The sequence below is a fragment of the Notolepis coatsorum genome (assembly GCF_963971535.1).
Source record: "Notolepis coatsorum genome assembly, chromosome: 14".
Taxonomy (NCBI): Eukaryota; Metazoa; Chordata; class Actinopteri; order Aulopiformes; family Paralepididae; genus Notolepis; species Notolepis coatsorum.
In genome coordinates, this window is record NC_140178.1 from 66,494,471 (window position 1) to 66,511,374 (window position 16,904).

A 16,904-nucleotide genomic window follows, 5' to 3' on the forward strand; every position below is an offset into this window, starting at 1 on the left:
AGTAAAAGAAAATTCAGGCAAAAGCCTTGTTAAAAAGAAATGTTTTTAGGCCCCTTTTAAAAACCTCGACGGATTGTGGTGCTCTCAGGTGGATGGGGAGAGCATTCCACAGTCTGGGTGCGGCAGAGCAGAAGGCTCGATCGCCCATGGAGTGCAGCTTAGTCCTGGGGGCTTTGAGGAGGTAGGCTGTGCCGGAGCGGAGGGAACGTGAGGAGGACTGGGGGGTGAGGAGTTTTGGATGAAAGCGCTTTGGATAAAAGCGCTATATAAAAAAGAAAGCAGCCATTTACCATTTAGTAGTACTAATTTACATATTTTATACCAAGTTTAATCATCTGTACATTGTATATTACTATTGCACTTTACTCTTACATTTGTTGTATTTTGTATGTCCTATTGTTTTAATGTATTTTCGTGGAAATAAACACAATCATTAAAAAAGGCGCTAAGTGTCCTTGAACTGAACCCCTACCTGCTCCAGGGAGCACCACAATGGCCAACCCTGTGCTCTAAGCCCTCTGGTGAGACGTCTAACGTTACTTGTCTAAATGTATGTTGTTCTCGATTCACATGGCAACATCAGGGATCTAAAGGTAAATCCAAAGCCGCTCACCTTTTTGTGTCTCCTGCCCAGGGACCCGAGGAATCGGCGAAGGGTGCGGACACACTGCAGCTCGATGACGAAGAGCAGCACGATGAAGACCACGCCCTGCACAGAGAAGGCCACCAGGTAGCGGCCGATGCCTGGTTCCGACATGGAGAAGTAGTTCTCCTGAAATGTAATATCTGAGGAATACAGATCAACATGAATATAGACACTGACATTCACCTTCCTACAGAACTCTGCATCATAATGAGCACCGTCTTCCTCTGTACGTCTCTCGGACCTCGTCCCCAGGCCAATGTCTCTCGAACCTCGTCCCCAGGCCAATGTCTCTCTAACCTCGTCCCCAGGCGAATGTCTCTCGAACCTCGTCCCCAGGCAAATGTCTCTCTAACCTCGTCCCCAGGCAAATGTCTCTCGAACCTCGTCCCCAGGCGAATGTCTCTCTATCCTCGTCCCCAGGCAAATCTCTCTAACCTCGTCTCCAGGCAAATGTCTCTCTAACCTCGTCCCCAGGCGAATGTCACTCTAACCTCGTCCCCAGGCCAATGTCTCTTTAACCTCGTCCCCAGGCAAATGTTCAACGCTGCACAAAAAGAACAGTGTGTCCCACGTTAGTCTTCACCATTTTTTGTGAATTCCTATTATTTTGTACCACTTTCACAACTAATGTACAGCAACTACTACTTCCTCAATAGTTAGTCGACAACCCAAGAATTGAGGATTTTCCACTGAAGGTCTGACTCGCCACTGTGGTGTAACATCTTTGTTGCGTTAACACTTTGGATGCCACGCCCGAGATTTCTCTGGTTTACCCCCCGACCGTTAAATGCCCATCACGAGATTTCTCAGGTTTTTATTTTTATTTTTTTTATTAGCGATCTGAAATCATATTGCATCAAGCGAGCCTACCGTTGGATATCCAGTCACCCCACGCTCTCAGATGTGAAAAAAGCGCCCCCTATCGTCTCCCAGATGGTAAATCACCCTTTTGGATTGGACTCAATGAAAGTGAATGGGAGAAAGGATTTCTGACTCCACATTTTACATCTCACTGATGCAGCCGGGGTTACCAGAGTTCATTCTGGAGCCGCTGAGCCGCGGGGAATCATGTGTTCTACTGTATACACCGTTTTTTTTTTTTTATCCTTTATTTATCCAGGAATGTCCCATTGAGATACAAGATCTCTTCTTCCAGGGAGTCCTTGACCGTTGATCAATACAATTATTGATTTTTTCGAATGGTGATCAGGAATTGGAATATACCATTTGGATACCATCTGATGTCAGGTAAGGAATCTATGTTATCAGTCTTAGGATAATCAGACTCGTTTTCACGGATATATAAGCGTTTCCACTATATGTGATATTGCTGTTTCACTGTAAAAGCCATCAGGAAATAAGAGCAGCGATTATCAGCGCGCGGCACGATCGTGCGTGCGCACACATATACTATCGATCATCTAGCGTTTATTTGAAAACGATTCATAAATAGGCAGACAAATGACAACGTTCTGGAATATTCCAGTAAAAGGCGATTATCATAGAATGGGTAGTTTTTTCCACGAAAACTAGTGATTTTCAAAATGCTATCAAACGGAAATGAAGCGATAAAAAAACAATCTGCCTTGACAATGTTGACTGGAAAATGAGTCTTTGATAAGCGACGGGCAGATTAGACACATAGCCATAATTTAAAACATAGATTAGGCGATATTAAGTTAACATTGGAGTGGGTTTGGGCATCAAGGGGGTAAAAAGGAAAACACGGCGTGGCATCCAAAGTGTTAATATACCTAGTGGCTCAACAGTGGAAATATTGAGAACAAAATAATAAAAGCTAAGTAAATGATCTTATCTTAGTCACATGCAGTAGGCTACTCACTGTAGATCTTGCAGATGGTCTCCGCGATGGGGTTGGAGGTGCAGAAGGTGATGAGTTCATAGTTCTGGTAGAACTGGCTGAAGGACATGCCCAGACAGTAGTTAGGGAAGATGAGGAACACCTTGTCCAGCAGGTGAGACAGCTCCTGGAGCTTCAGCTCTGGAGGGAGGAGACAAGAGAAGGACCTGGGAGATTAGTTCATAGATGAGTGGATATAGAGGATGAAAGCTAGGGAAGGTTGGTGTTAAGAGTTAAAGAGGATGACCAACATTGGTGTGGTGTGAGTTGCTGGTTTTAACTGCTATCTATGGTATCCATTGTCTCCACTAAAGTCCCCATGTCACCTGGTGCTCTGACCTCTCTGATGAAATGTATACAGATTATGTGTAAACAGGCGGGATATGCGTCAAGAAGAATTTCAGAATTTTAAAATCTTGATGATTCTATGACCTACAGTCTAATTTGAACGCGGTGCAGGAAAGTCTACCGGCACGGCATCATTCGTTTTCACAACCCTGCCTATTCCAGGCACTTTAAGATACCCAGGGGTGCTACACATGTTCCATAAAAACATTCCAGACCTTCATTTCTTGAGCAGAACGAAGAATTTTTGTGTTCCATATGCGGTGTGCCAATTGAAGCTGGGTAACAGTTGACTATAGGCCACATCACTCTAGCTGAGCATTGTTCATTATGTAAGGATTGAGACTGAACAACAATATTATTCTGCACTACTCCATTTGTATTTGAGCAATTCCCAAACGTTTGCCCATTTCAAATCCATTTCTAGATACTTCCCAAACCTGCACAAGAACCCTGTATACCCCAAGCTAACACCCCCCTCACCTCACCTGGGATGGTCATAATGGTAACGGCCAGGAAGGTGGCAGTGCCGGAGATGATGTTGAAGACGGTGAGGCGTGTGTAGGCGGTGGCGGCGGTAGAGAACAGGAAGCTCAGCAGGTACATGAGAGGCACTACGGCCCAGCCGTACAGCAGGAGGATCAGCAGCACGTCCACCAGGTGGTTGTCCACCACAAAGGCCTTGACCGCAAACGCTTGGAACACCACCTGAGAGGCAAGTGGGGAGGAGTAGAGGGAGGATGGTGAGGGAGGGACGTTAAATTTATCAAAGCCTATCATTGTTGAGTTGAGTTGAGTTTATTTTATCTCGAACAATCAACCATATAAAAACACAATAAAAATGATAAACTAAAGAAACAAATTTAAAATGAAATCTTATTCTTCATTAAATGATAAACAAATGAGTTTGAGAAGGAGCAGAAGGAAGAACATGCTTATCTAGTCCTGCCCCTTCTCACAATATCATACATAAACAAAATCTCTTACAAACCTAAAACAACAAACAAATATTTAAAAAAGAACCCAAATAGAAATTAAAATATATAAAATTAAGATTTTAGAGCTCCTCATTTTTGTACTGATCAATGAGAGTTTTCCTATATCTATTTTTGAACTGTACAATGTTCTTGCTCATTTTTGTTTCTTCATCTAAGCTATTCCACAGGAATACACCACAAACTGAAATACACAAACCTTTAAGAGTAGTGTGGACTTAAGTTTCATGAGTTATTAATTGGCTTGAAGGCGCTAGAATAAATACATTCTGTATGTAATATATAACCAGATGTCTCACTGACCAGCATGAGCAGACAGGGCAGCAGGAAGTTGACCAGGTCCCAGAGCAGGGCAGAGAACCAGAAGTTGGAGAGATAGACCCCGCTGACCTGCTGCACATGTTTGGACTTGACGGAGCGCTCCGTGACCAGCAGCAGGGCAAAGGTGCTGGACAGGGAGGCCATGCCGTACATCAGGTTGATGGCTATGGCGAAGCCCGTCTGACCCCTGGGGACGGGAGGAGGGCAGGAGTGAAGGTTCAGAATTAGGCAAAGTCACATATTTTTAACACTACACACTAGCACATGTCCTTGTAGTAATGACGGTAGTCTTGCATTAACTAATTTAATGTCAGTATGTCACCAAGCCATGTGAGGCCGAGGCAAATTCCTTATACTAGGTACCTCATACCAGGCAGTAAAATGTTTCTAATTCTGGGGGAAGAGGAGAGGTTGAAATAATAATAATAAACTTTATTTGTATAGCACCTTTCACGCAAGAATTGCAGCCCACTGTGTATTCAGGAGTTAATTCAATGTGGTGCACAAATAAAGGACAAGTTGTGGAGCAGCTGATATTCTGACTTATTATCCAGCATTCATTTAGTTCCATTGTGTATTATTACCCTGTTCTTTTCGCCAACCCTTTTCTAACGCATAACAGGAATAATTAATCATTGACTGGGAAAAACAGTACAAAAGGGAGGATGAGTAAGAGGGAAAAGACACAAGAGTGAGAGTGAGCAAGAGAGGGAGAGAGAATTGAGAGAGTGAACACCATTGTGGTCCTTAGTAGCTAAATGTATAGAGAGCAATGCTGTAACACTGACAGGGTTAAGAGTTGATTTCCACCCATACAAAACCTCAAGCACTCGTGGTACTGTAAGACGCGTTTGATTAAGTCTTGGATGGATCTGGTTAAAGGAAGTGTGATGTAATATAACATATGTTACATCACACTTCCTTTAACCAGATCCATCCAAGTACACCCACTGAGTCACCTGTGCCCGCCGTGGCTGGATGAGCCTCCACCGCCAAAGTGGGCGTGTTGGACTAGCCAAATGTAATTATGGATATTAGTGCAGATGGTCCATAATGTTGTTGAAGGAAGACTCAGACTGTTGCCTGTGTTGTTGAGTCCAGTTAAATAAATATATAGCTATATCCGATTCAGTCTTTGTTTTTGTATAAGTGAATGTTCTTAAGAGAGCGGGAAATTACACTTTTTTTGTATCCATTTTTTCTCCTTATTTTTTTTTCTATTTTTCTCCCATCCCAATTTCATAATTCCAATTCTCCCCTCCCCTGTCTTGAACGTTGCTAGACTATGCCTCCCACTGGTCGGCTGTAGTGAGGATAGAAGCCTTGCATCACGTGTCCCCTCCGGTACACGAGGAGGCAGCCTGTCGCATCTTTTCACCAGACAGCGCGGACTCTCAGTGGCGAGGAGTAACGCATGGGAGGCTCACACTACCCCCGATACACTTCCTGTTTCCACCGCACCGGCGTCACCCAACCGACCTGTAGGAGTCGCTGTCCACAACTTCCAATCCCCACCCACCAGCTTTCCCACCCTCTAACACTGCCAATTGTAATAATAAATAATAGATTGAATTTGTAAAGCACTTTTTGTTCGCTGGGATCCCAAAGTGCTACACTACAGGGTTAAATTTAAAAGTTAAAAAAATAAAATAGTTATTAGTAAAACAAATAAAATAAAATACAGAATAAAAATAAGATAAAAATAGAACATAGTTAATTAAAAACATAGTATAAACAGAACATTTTAAAACAACAGCACAAGAAAATAAAAATAAAAAGCTAACAGTCAAAGGCCTTTTTGAACAGGTAGGTTTTCAGGCCTGCTTTAAAAGAGTCCAGGCTCTGTGGTGCACTCAGCTGGATGGGGAGGCTGTTCCACAGGTGTGGTGCAGCCGTGCAGAAGGCTCGGTCACCCATGGTGCAGAGCCGGGTATTTGGGACCTGAAGGAGCAGGCTACCTGAATTTCCCCAAGGGGATCAATAAAGGAATATCTTATCTTACCTGCGGATCCGAGGGTGCGGGTGGAGGATTGTGGAGTGATGAGTTCCTGAAGGTAGAGGGGTGCGTGTCCGTTTATGCAGTTATGGGTGAGCATCAGGATTTTGTAATTGGTCCGGGATGAGACGGGGAGCCAGTGTAGTGAGTGGAGGATGGGGGTTATGTGATCGTGTTTACGGACTCTCATCAGGATCCTGGCAGCGCTGTTCTGGATGTATTGCAGCTTTTGGATGCTCTTGCCAGGAATCCCGATGAAGAGTCCGTTGCAGTAGTCCAGTCTTGAGGAGATAAAGGCAAGCTTCTCTGCATCTGACAGGGTTAGAGTGGGACAGAGTTTTGATATATTTTTTAGGTGATAGAATGAGGTCTTGCAGAGGTGTTTTATGTGGTGAGGGGTGCCAATTAGAAGTGCCTCGGTTTTCTTGCTGTTTAGTTGGAGGAAGTTGCTGTTCATCCATGCCTTTATCTCCCCAAGACAGGTGGTGAGGCATGACAGAGCTGTGTGTCATCGGCATAACAGTGGAAGGACATTCCATGTCTGCCGATGACACGACCGAGGGGGAGCATGAAGGTGATGAATAGGATGGGACCAAGAACCGACCCCTGCGGAACACCACAGGTGACATCGAGCAGCCTGGACTTGTGTCCTCCCAGTGAGACATATTCAGTCCTGCCTAAGAGGTAGGACTGGAACCACTGTAGTGCATGGTCCGACAGTCCAACAGTGTTGTGGAGGCGCTCCAGGAGGATGGTGTGGTCCACAGTGTCAAACGCCGCTGTCAGATCGAGGAGGCTGAGGAGTGATGGTGATCCTGCGTCAGCGGTCATTAGAAGGTCATTCGTCACCCTGAGCAGAGCTGTTTCCGTGCTGTGGGATGAGCGAAAGCCTGAGTGGAACTTCTCGAACAAGGTGTTATTTTTGAGGTGGTCCTGGAGCTGGGAGGCAACTACCTTTTCCAAAACCTTGGATAGGAAGGCAAGGTTTGAAATAGGCCTGTAGTTGGCAAGAACCTCCGGGTCCAGGGTGGGCTTCTTTAGGAGGGGGCGGATGATGGCAACTTTGAGGGCAGATGGGATATGGCCAGTTTGAAGGGAGAGGTTAACAGCTTGGGTGATGATTGGGCTGATGCTGGGGATGTTTGACTTGAGCAGGGCAGTTGGAATGGGATCCAGGGTGCAGGTGGATGGTTTCATTCCTCTGAGGGTTTTTTCAATGTGGCTCTGCTGAACCTCAGTGAAACATGGGAGAGATGGCAAGCTCTCAGGTGGTGGGTTAGAGGCAGGGGGAAACAGAGAGGAAGAGCTGGGCATCAAAGAGCGGATGTTGTTTACCTTAGATCTGAAGAAATTAGGGATGCTCGATATTGGCTTTTTTACCGATACCGATATTCCGATATTGTCCAACTCTTAATTTCCGATACCGATATCAACCGATACCGATATATGCAGGGTTTCCCCCCCAAAAAACTGAATAATTTCAGGTAACTAATAATTTCACTGGATATATATATAACAAATATTGTTATTGTTTTTTTCTTTTTTTAAACCGATACCGATATTTTCCGATATCACATTTTACTGCCGATATCGGCCGATAATATCGGTCGGCCGATAATATCGGACATCCCTAGAAGAAATCTATAAAGTTATTACATCGCTGTTCTGTAGCTTTAGTGGATGAGGATGGTTGTGGCTTCAGTAGGTGATTTATGGTGGAAAAAAGCTGCTTAGAGTTGCCAGTGTTTTTATTGATGAGGTGAGAGTAGAAGTTTGACCGAGCATCTTTCAGGGACTTGCAGTACGCCTTTTGATGGTCACGGAAAGCCAGTTTGTGGACAGTGAGTCCAGAGTGTCTGAGTCGACGTTCCAGGGCACGGCCAGCTCTTTTCATTTTCCGCAGTTCCTGTGTGAACCAGGGGGCGGAGCGTTCAAAATTGACCTCACGTGTCTTGACAGGGGCATGAAGGTCAAAGACACTGCTCAGGGATGAGTTGTAGTGCTCCACTAGTTCATCCATTGTTGCAGAGGCTGGGCAGGCGATGTGTTGGAGGTCTGTGGTCATGGTGGCTGGGTCAATGGATTTCCGATTTCGGAAGGACATTTGACGTTTTTGTCTAGTAGAGGGCAGCATCGATGACAGGGTCATTGAGACCCTTATGGTCGGACACACCGAGGCCATAGACCTCTAGGCTGTTTAAGGGGGCTGATATAATGACCAGATCTAGGGTGTGGCCCCTGTTGTGCGTGGGAACCTCAACATGCTTGTTGTGAAGGGCCAGATTAAAGCTGAGAATCTACATTTATTGTTTTATATACCTTGTATATTATTTATATATACACGTTATATCCCTTTAAGCCTGCGTGTAAATCCTAGTAATATTCACTTTCCTTATGCCCCCTGACAGCAGCGCCAGGCAGTCTCGTCCTCAAGACAGGTTCAAGGGCGAGTCTGGGCTAGTCAGGACATGCCCTTGGCAGCGCATTGATTCCGGGCAAGTGGTTAGGTTTGGGCACTAGAAAGCCACTTAAGTATATATAGCGCGGCAGGTGCGAACACCAGTAGAGTTGTTCATCACGTTCAGTGTGATTCTAGTGAAGTGAGAAGCAGTGCGTCTAACAGAGCGTTGAGAACCACGTGCGTAGTGAATAGTAAAAGTGTCAGATTTAATGCAGTAACGTCAAGTTCGACTTAGCTTAATGTGAAGTAAAGAGTCGTTAATTATTGTGTATCGTGCCAACAGCAGTTCGTTCGTGTGTAGCATTACCCAGCAGTTCGTTCGTTTAGCTAGTGGACCTTAGCCAGTGCGCGTGGACTAAATACATTGGTACCAGCACACGAGGAGGCCTAGTCGGAGAACCTACTGGACATGTGCACAGGAGAACCGATGGCGGCGATTGCAGAACCAGTATTGGTTGGATTATATTGATTGTGGAACGTACTACCCGGAGAAGAGCATCGTTAATCTCCACTGTCGTTTGGATTTAACACCGTGAGGATCTACATTCGGGCTGGCCTCATGGACCGAGGCTAGCTGGCTATTATCATTGCTATTGGGCAATTGGATTACAGTTATTGCTTTTGATGCTGAGCTTTGGATTACAAGGACTGGCTTCTGTACGTGAATCCCCTTCTTCTTCAATTGATCAGACTGAGTATCCGAACATTCCTCTCTCCTCCAGACCTTACAACTCTGGGAGGAACCCATTGTCTCCAAGCGGTACCAGCGTTGCCCTCTATAATTGCCATTCTACGCCAGGCGGCGTTAGCCTAGTACCCCATCGTAGGAATTATTCTATTCCCATTGACTTATGCTACTGACTGACTTTATGCCTATTCTTCGCCATACAAGCGCAACCCTAATTCTCATATCTGTAACCAATTACTGCATAATAATAAATACCCTCAAATGATATTTCTTTGTCAGTGCCGTGTTATTATGAGTGTCTACCATATATTAGATTAGATATTTTGTAACCCCTCAGTTACATGCTGCTGCAGGCCAAGACACTCAAGCAGACTCAGGAACTCTGTTGCAAGGTGACAGGAGGGGTTGTCAACATGGATATTTAAATCACCAATGATGACAATATTGGCTGACATAGCGGAGAGTGATGTGAGTAGATCGTGTATTTCAGGGAGGAATGAGGGATTTGATTTTGGGGGCCGGTATATGAGAAGCACTGTCATGGGGTAAGGAGGTTTGCATTTGAAGGCCAGACACTCCATGGAGGTAAAATCAGGCATCGGTAAGGAAGAGAGCTTCAGCTCAGCCCGATGGATGATGGCTAGGCCACCACCAGCATGGCCAGAGCTGCAAGCTTTCTCCATGTAATTATAGCCAGGGGGGCAGGCCTCATTTAGAACAAAGTAATCCCCTGATTTGTGCCAAGTTTCAACTAGACACATAAAATCAAGTCCTTTGTCCAGAATATGGCGGGGAATGAGGAGGGATTTGTTTGTGAGGGATTGTGTGTTGAAGAGTTCCATAGTGGCAGGAGATAGAGCTAATGGTGGAGGTCTCAGCACACTCCGCAGTACACTGTGATCCACTCCACGTTTCCCATCTGTCCTAGTGCCGTTTTCTCAGGGGGGAGGGGTAACTACAAATCCCAGGTGCGCCAGTGCCCTGATGACGTTGCACAGGTCAAAACGCCCCTTTTCATGATATTTGACGGCTCTGATTGGCTAAATGTTGTTTCAATCTGTATGCATCTACAAATCATATTATACCAGGTAGCCAATTCCGTCAGACTCCAAATCAAATTGACAAAAAAAAGAGAAAAAAATACTGAAATCCGTACTGAACGCTTTAATGCATGCACATAGGGCACACGTTGATATCTCTGTGAAAAAAGATCTGATTATCCTAAGACTGGTCAAATAGATTCCTTACCTCAGATCAGATGCTGGATTGCACCCCCCCCCCCCCCCCCCCCCCCCCCATGTGTTTAGTTTCAATCCATTCCAAAGGGGTGCAGTACCACAGGGAGACGGTAGGGGCGGTATTTTCCCAATGGAGCTCAGAGAGAGTTTGCAGCACTAACGTGAGACTAGATTGATGAAATATGAATTAAAATCGCTAATAAAAAAAAAGCGAGATCTCTCGTCGTTGGCAATGAACGGTCGGCATGAACAAACGACATATCTCGTTGTTGGCATTGAAAGTGTTAAACAGAAGGTTTTGTAGATACAGTACTGAATTCTGCCATCCGGACACATGCAATTTGAAATATGATTATAGAATATCAGGCATAAAATGGTTATGTGATTAAAATGCGATTAATTTAAAAAAAAATTATATCGCCAAACAGCCCTACCCCCTTCCTCTCCCTAGTGGCAGAAAAACACTACTAAACCTGCTTGTGATTATTCACCATGGAGTGCTAGGCAGAAACGGGCATGAGTCGGGCACTCATCTCAACTCATCTGTGAGTTTGTCTGAACTAACTCACACATTTTGACTTTATGTGAAAAAGCTCGCCGGCTTCTGGCCAGAGTTGACCAACTACCGATGCCAATTCTACACGTTGAAATCAGATATTGAGCGCTGAAAGAACTACCCATGGTACAGACTGGCCGAGATGGATGACCACAAACTGTTGGTGACATTTTGACCAACTGTTGGGAGCGGAATGGCGAGTGTTTTCTTCTCTACACACTCAGTGTTTCCTTCTCTACACACTCTTCTTCTTCTTCTTCTTCTTCCCACTACTCCCTTCCCATCACTCACTCAGTCAGCTGGCTCTGGGCGATCTCGGAGAGGTTGCGTGGCATGGGGTTGTTGCCGATCTGGATGGAAGCGTTGGGGCCCGCCAGGAGCTTGAACAGGGCATTGTCGATCATCATCAGGGAAATGGCCGGGGTGTGGTAGCCCTGGTTGTTGAAGTAGGCTGTGGCTTCTGCAAAGTGCCTGCCGCGGCCACGGAAGGCAGCGCCTACTACACAGTGTTCGTTGAAGGCCCCGCCCTCCTTCTCAGCCTGGGTCAGGACGTAGTCAGTAAAGTCTAAAGTGAGAGAAGAGAGGAAAAGAAGTGGTCATCCTCAGTAGTTGATCATGGTTTCCTCCAAGAAATCCCACCTGACCTACTATAATATAACAACAATAATAATAATATTTGTACAGCATTCATCTAAACACTGTTCACAAAGTTCTTCAAACTAAATCAAGAATAAATAGTACATTTATTTTAGTAAAAGGATTTTATGAGGATAGAAATGTTAATATAAAAGGCAGACTTCCATACACAGATCCATGGAACCGGCATTTACGGCATCATAAGTTTCCACGATTTAGCGTGTTTCCAAATGCAAATGCAGGTCGATTTGATTGACGTTTTTTTTTTTTTTTTGCTTTTTTTGTATCCTCTCTTTCTCCGATTTTTCTCTGTTTTCTCCCCGTCCCAATTTTTTGTCGTTGTGCCAATTCCCCCCCTCCCCTACCTGGTTGTTGTGCGCATCTACTGGTCGGTACAAGGGAACCCTTAAGTCATCCGCACGCTTCCTCCGACACGCTCGGCGACAGCCAGTGACTCTTTTTTCACCTGGCAGCGAGGACTCTCATTGGTGAAGTGTAACGCGTGGGAGGTCACACTGCCTTCATCAAGTCCTGCCTCCGCTGAGCAAGCGTCCACAACGCCAGATTCCCACCCATGACTTGCCCTCCCCCTAACCCAGCCAAACGGGTTAGTATAGCGATCAGCCCAAGCAATGCTGACTCCGGGAGTCGAGACCGCAGCCTCTTGCATTGGTGACGAGCGCAATCTCCGCTACGCGACCTGACCGCTCGATTTGATTGACATCCTAAAGTACCAGTGCAATGAAGGGTGTGGTTCAAAATCGAATTGGACATATTTTTTGGTGTTCTCCCTCCAGTGCAGTGACATCACTCACAGATTAGGTACTTTTTCCAGGAAGAGAAAACAATGAATTTCTTTATTTTTGTGAATTTTTTGGCACATAAGATAACATAGACCTAGGTGGAGACAAAAGGGGTAAATTGGAGGGGAATTTTTTATTTTTTTTTTCATGGGATCTCTAAAAATAGGAGTTTTAAAAGATAGAAATAAAAAAAGGCAGGCAAATGTCATTAGACTTGCCGGTGATGTTGATGAGCTGGGCGAGCTGGGAGGAGAGCTGGGAGCTGTACGCCTCCGCCAGGACCGCAGCCAGGGGACCGGCCCCCGGCTCCAGGGCCACAGGCACCCTGGTGTGGCCATAGCGACTGAGCGCCAGCCTGAGCTGGGGAGCACTTTTGTGGCCGGGGAAGGAGCGGGCCACCGCCAGGGACACCACGGTGAAAACCAGAGGCACCAGGAACTGAGCCACCATCACCTTCCAGTTCCTCCAGCTGTACAGCGCCCTCTTCAGGAACATGGCGTAGAACTGCTGCATGTACAGTCTCGCCTGGAGGGGGGAAGAGGGGGATGGGAATATTAGCAAGAACACTGCTTTTCAGAATGGAATTTTACATCCTTCCATACCACTGCAAATATATCTCCTCTACTTTTACCCTTTCACTATCACACTACCAAAGGGTTAACCCTTTCACTGCGACAATACAGAAGGTTTTCACTGCCACACGACAACCTTTTACAACAACACTACACGATTACAGTGTGGTTTCTCCTGTTGCACCGAAGTCACCCTAACTTTGTAGCTATCTATTGGATTCAGGACCCCCCCCCCTTTTTTTCTGAGCCCTTGATACCTATGATACCGAGTTTGTAAAAGGTTTGCTTGAATTTTATAAAACTGAATAGTGGAGTAAAACAGAACAATAGTTTATGTTATGATGGATTATGGAAAGGGTTTATTTATTATTATTTATATGTACAAGTCAAACAAAAGATTAAATGTGAATATACCACAAACTTAGATACCTAAAATGTACAGATGGTACCTTTAAAGGCGCTATAGATAAACTAATATTTATTTTTTAAATAATACATCCACAGAGCTTTTAGAAAGGTTCAGAATAAAAATATTGCTTTCCCCCAAAGACATTATTGATTTATGGATTTATCATTTAAACATCTTAAGCCCTAGCATTATTTTCAGAACATTTGCCTAAAAGTACATACCCAAGTAAATGGAAGATTGCTCCACTTCTACAAGGTCATTTGCATGTTCTTGTATCTATGGACCTCAGGGAATATATTCCCAGTGTCAGAAATATTGTGTCTGTTATTACTATGCTTGAGTAAATTGTAATGAACCAAAAGAGAATATACATTTTCTTTTTCATCTTTGACGGTGAATATCACCATGCTAACATTGACCAGTCATGAAAAAATCTAAGCAAATGAATAAAGGGAAGATGATTTACAGGTGGTTTTGTAGATACAGTACTGAATTTTGCCATCCGGACACATGCTATTTTAAATGAATATAGAATATCAGGCCTATAAATGACCTTATTATGGCCAAGTCATAAATCTATGGATCGGGCCAAATTTCCTGTTTCCAATGGAAAGTTAAATCTGGATTTAGTACCACCAGGCGCCCGTTACAGGGCAGCAAAGACCGTGAATGAATGTCTACTGTAAGTACAGTTACTTTTGTATAATGTCCATAGCTCCGCCATCTTTCACCAAATTGTGACGTGTTTTTTCAGTTCACCGAAAGGTAAAGAAACAATATATGTTGTATTTTATGGCAATAGCGTTAAGGTTTGTTCGACCCGTGAGATATAATCACAAAAATAACGTCAATATTATTTTCCATGTCAGCCGGCTGCAGCTTTGACAGCGGCTGGTGTGAGCTGGGTAGTGTAGTTTTATGGAATTTCGACGTCCATCGTAAGCCCCGGGTCTCCTCTTTCTTAGGACTACAACGATTTCATGATGGCATCATTTCCTCGCGTCTAAATCATCCGGTTTCCGATGCAATGCGCAGAGATTTCATATTTAGCTAAAAACACTTAAAAACAAACGGTGCTGAAAATATACACGTTGACTGCTGTTTTGATAGGGTTAGGGTCTTTACTCTTGGCCACATTTGAAAAAGAAACGCAACATTAATTAATACAGACTGTATTGATCCATTTATAACGTGAAATAAATCTCAATCCGTTACCGGGCCGATCGGGCTTAAACATTTTGGTGGGTCCAAAATAAATGTTATTTACTTCTCATTCCCCCACATGGAATGCACCCGATTGTATAAGCATGCTGCTAGTTGAGACATTCCGACATGCTGGTGCTCTAGTGGGACATCTAGTGGCTGAATGTTACCTGTAGAACCTTTTAAAACACCTCCTCTCCCTGTCTTACCCCGGTGTTGAGCTTGATGTTGGAGCAGTCCTCCGAGATCAGGGTGCCGCTGTCGGTGAAGTCGGTGATGTCGGTCATGCCGCTGATGCTGCTGGCGTCGTCGGTGGTCCAGTCGTGGGAGCGTCTCTCATGTTGGTACTGCAGAGCCGGCAGCTGGATGGCCTGGATGTCCAGACTGGAATCTACCAGCTTCCCCACTCTAAACACATACACAAAGTAACCTACAGTTAAGCCATGGCACAGGCTACTGAACACATACGGTGTAAGTTTGGTATGACCAATGACTTCTTTTCTCTTATTTTTTTTTGTTTTTCTACTTTCTCTCCCATTCCCCAATTTAGTTGTTACGCCAATTCCTTTCCTGGTGGTTGTTGCGCTGCCCTACTATCGGTCTTGGGTGAGTGTAGAACTACCACATGCTTCCTCCGATACATGTGGAGTCGCCAGCCGTTTCTTTTCACCGAAGAGTTTCACTGGGAGGGTGTAACGTGCACAGAGGTTCACACTTATCTCCCCCGGATCTCAACAGGCTCCCTGACCGACCAGTAGGAGTCGCTATTGCAATGACCACAACACATACTTAATGTGATGCGGATTAATTATGCTCATAATTTCATACATATCCCATATCCCCTTCTAAAAATGCATTTGGTTTGATAGTTGTTGAATTCAACAGTGTGATGTCATTATAATTATTATTTGTTATTATTATAGTATTCCAACAAGTAATAGATACACCTCAGTGAAATGATGAAAATGAAAGAATATATAGTATATCAAGGACTCTGCAAGGTATTTCCAGGAAATGTTAATCACTCCTTGATATTCTTAATTTTAATCATTTCCCTGACATCCATTTATTACTTCCTGGAATAATATACATCATAACGACATCATACATCTTTAACTCAATAACTTAAATGTATAAGCATTGAGGTTATGGGTCTTTTGAAGTTGGCAATGCTGTTTGGGGGCCATTATGCAATACATTGGTAGTGTGGAATTCCATGGTATAAGTATTTATAGGCATGTTCGACTTTCTTTTGGCAATGGGAGTGGGTTTCTTCATTTAATGAAAACTTTCTTTTAGCTACAAGAACATCCTTACTATTTGTGCGTTTTGATCTCACACAAGGCTAGTGCACAATGTTCTTGCACAGCATGTGTGGACTCCTTCACTGGAATACACCCCACAAGGTCATCCCAATACAAAGAACCCTGTCTGACAAATAGAGTCGATTTCTGGGTAAGGAAATCCATGTGCAGTTCCTGTCCTCGACTCCTCGCCATCCTTCCCTCCCTCGGCCCTTTGTCTTGAGGTGAAGAAACTCAACTGTGAGAGAGACATCGCTGGCATTTCTATAGTCAATGGAACTTTCCACTCAGACCCACCCCAGGAGGCCACTTCCACCCACATTCAGCCCCATTCATACCGCTAGATGGAAGTCTGATCTTTCAATGGCTCACAAAGAAACCAGCCTTTTGGAAATCGATGGCAGAAAATATGATTGCGTCTAAAAAATTCTGAAGTGGAGATAATGCCTTTTATGTTAGGCTATTTGTGTTTGAGCTCCAATTGACAGAGTGGCCAAGGGAAGCAACTATGGCAACGAAATAATTCTAGAATTAGTCTAATGCTCGATGGCCACCTGATGTTATGTGGACCTATGAAAAAGACCAACTTGATGCTGGCAATAACCATGAAAATGGACGCCCTTCATCAGGGACTGAACAGAAGAGGAACATTTGCTTTTAAATGGTATTCATTTTAATACTGTATCCCAGCAGTGTGTATCCTTATGTTTTAGTTGGGCACAAATGAATAACTTAAAAGCCTTAAAAGGCAGAGACTGAAAGGGCAGTCAGTCACGATCTGTAAAACTTTCTTTGTATAAAGAATATTAATATGGTGCACTGATGGATTCTCAGTGTGATGTGAAGATAATGATGCTGAAACACGTGTTT

General features: G+C 44.3%; 1 protein-coding gene across 2 annotated transcripts in view; it reads right to left on the reverse strand.

Moving 5' to 3' along the window:
- The window catches only part of abca3b (ATP-binding cassette, sub-family A (ABC1), member 3b), a 106,317-nt gene that overhangs the window by 20,320 nt on the left and 69,093 nt on the right, over positions 1–16,904 (reverse strand). For both annotated transcript variants that reach the window (XM_084329446.1, XM_084329445.1), the window contains exons 18-24: positions 14,940–15,138; positions 12,765–13,071; positions 11,399–11,672; positions 4,151–4,355; positions 3,341–3,560; positions 2,490–2,648; positions 614–786 (exon numbers count right to left, since the gene is read on the reverse strand). In XM_084329446.1, the coding sequence (XP_084185572.1) occupies positions 614–786; positions 2,490–2,648; positions 3,341–3,560; positions 4,151–4,355; positions 11,399–11,672; positions 12,765–13,071; positions 14,940–15,138 (1,537 nt within the window). The remainder of the gene's footprint in view (positions 1–613; positions 787–2,489; positions 2,649–3,340; positions 3,561–4,150; positions 4,356–11,398; positions 11,673–12,764; positions 13,072–14,939; positions 15,139–16,904) is intronic.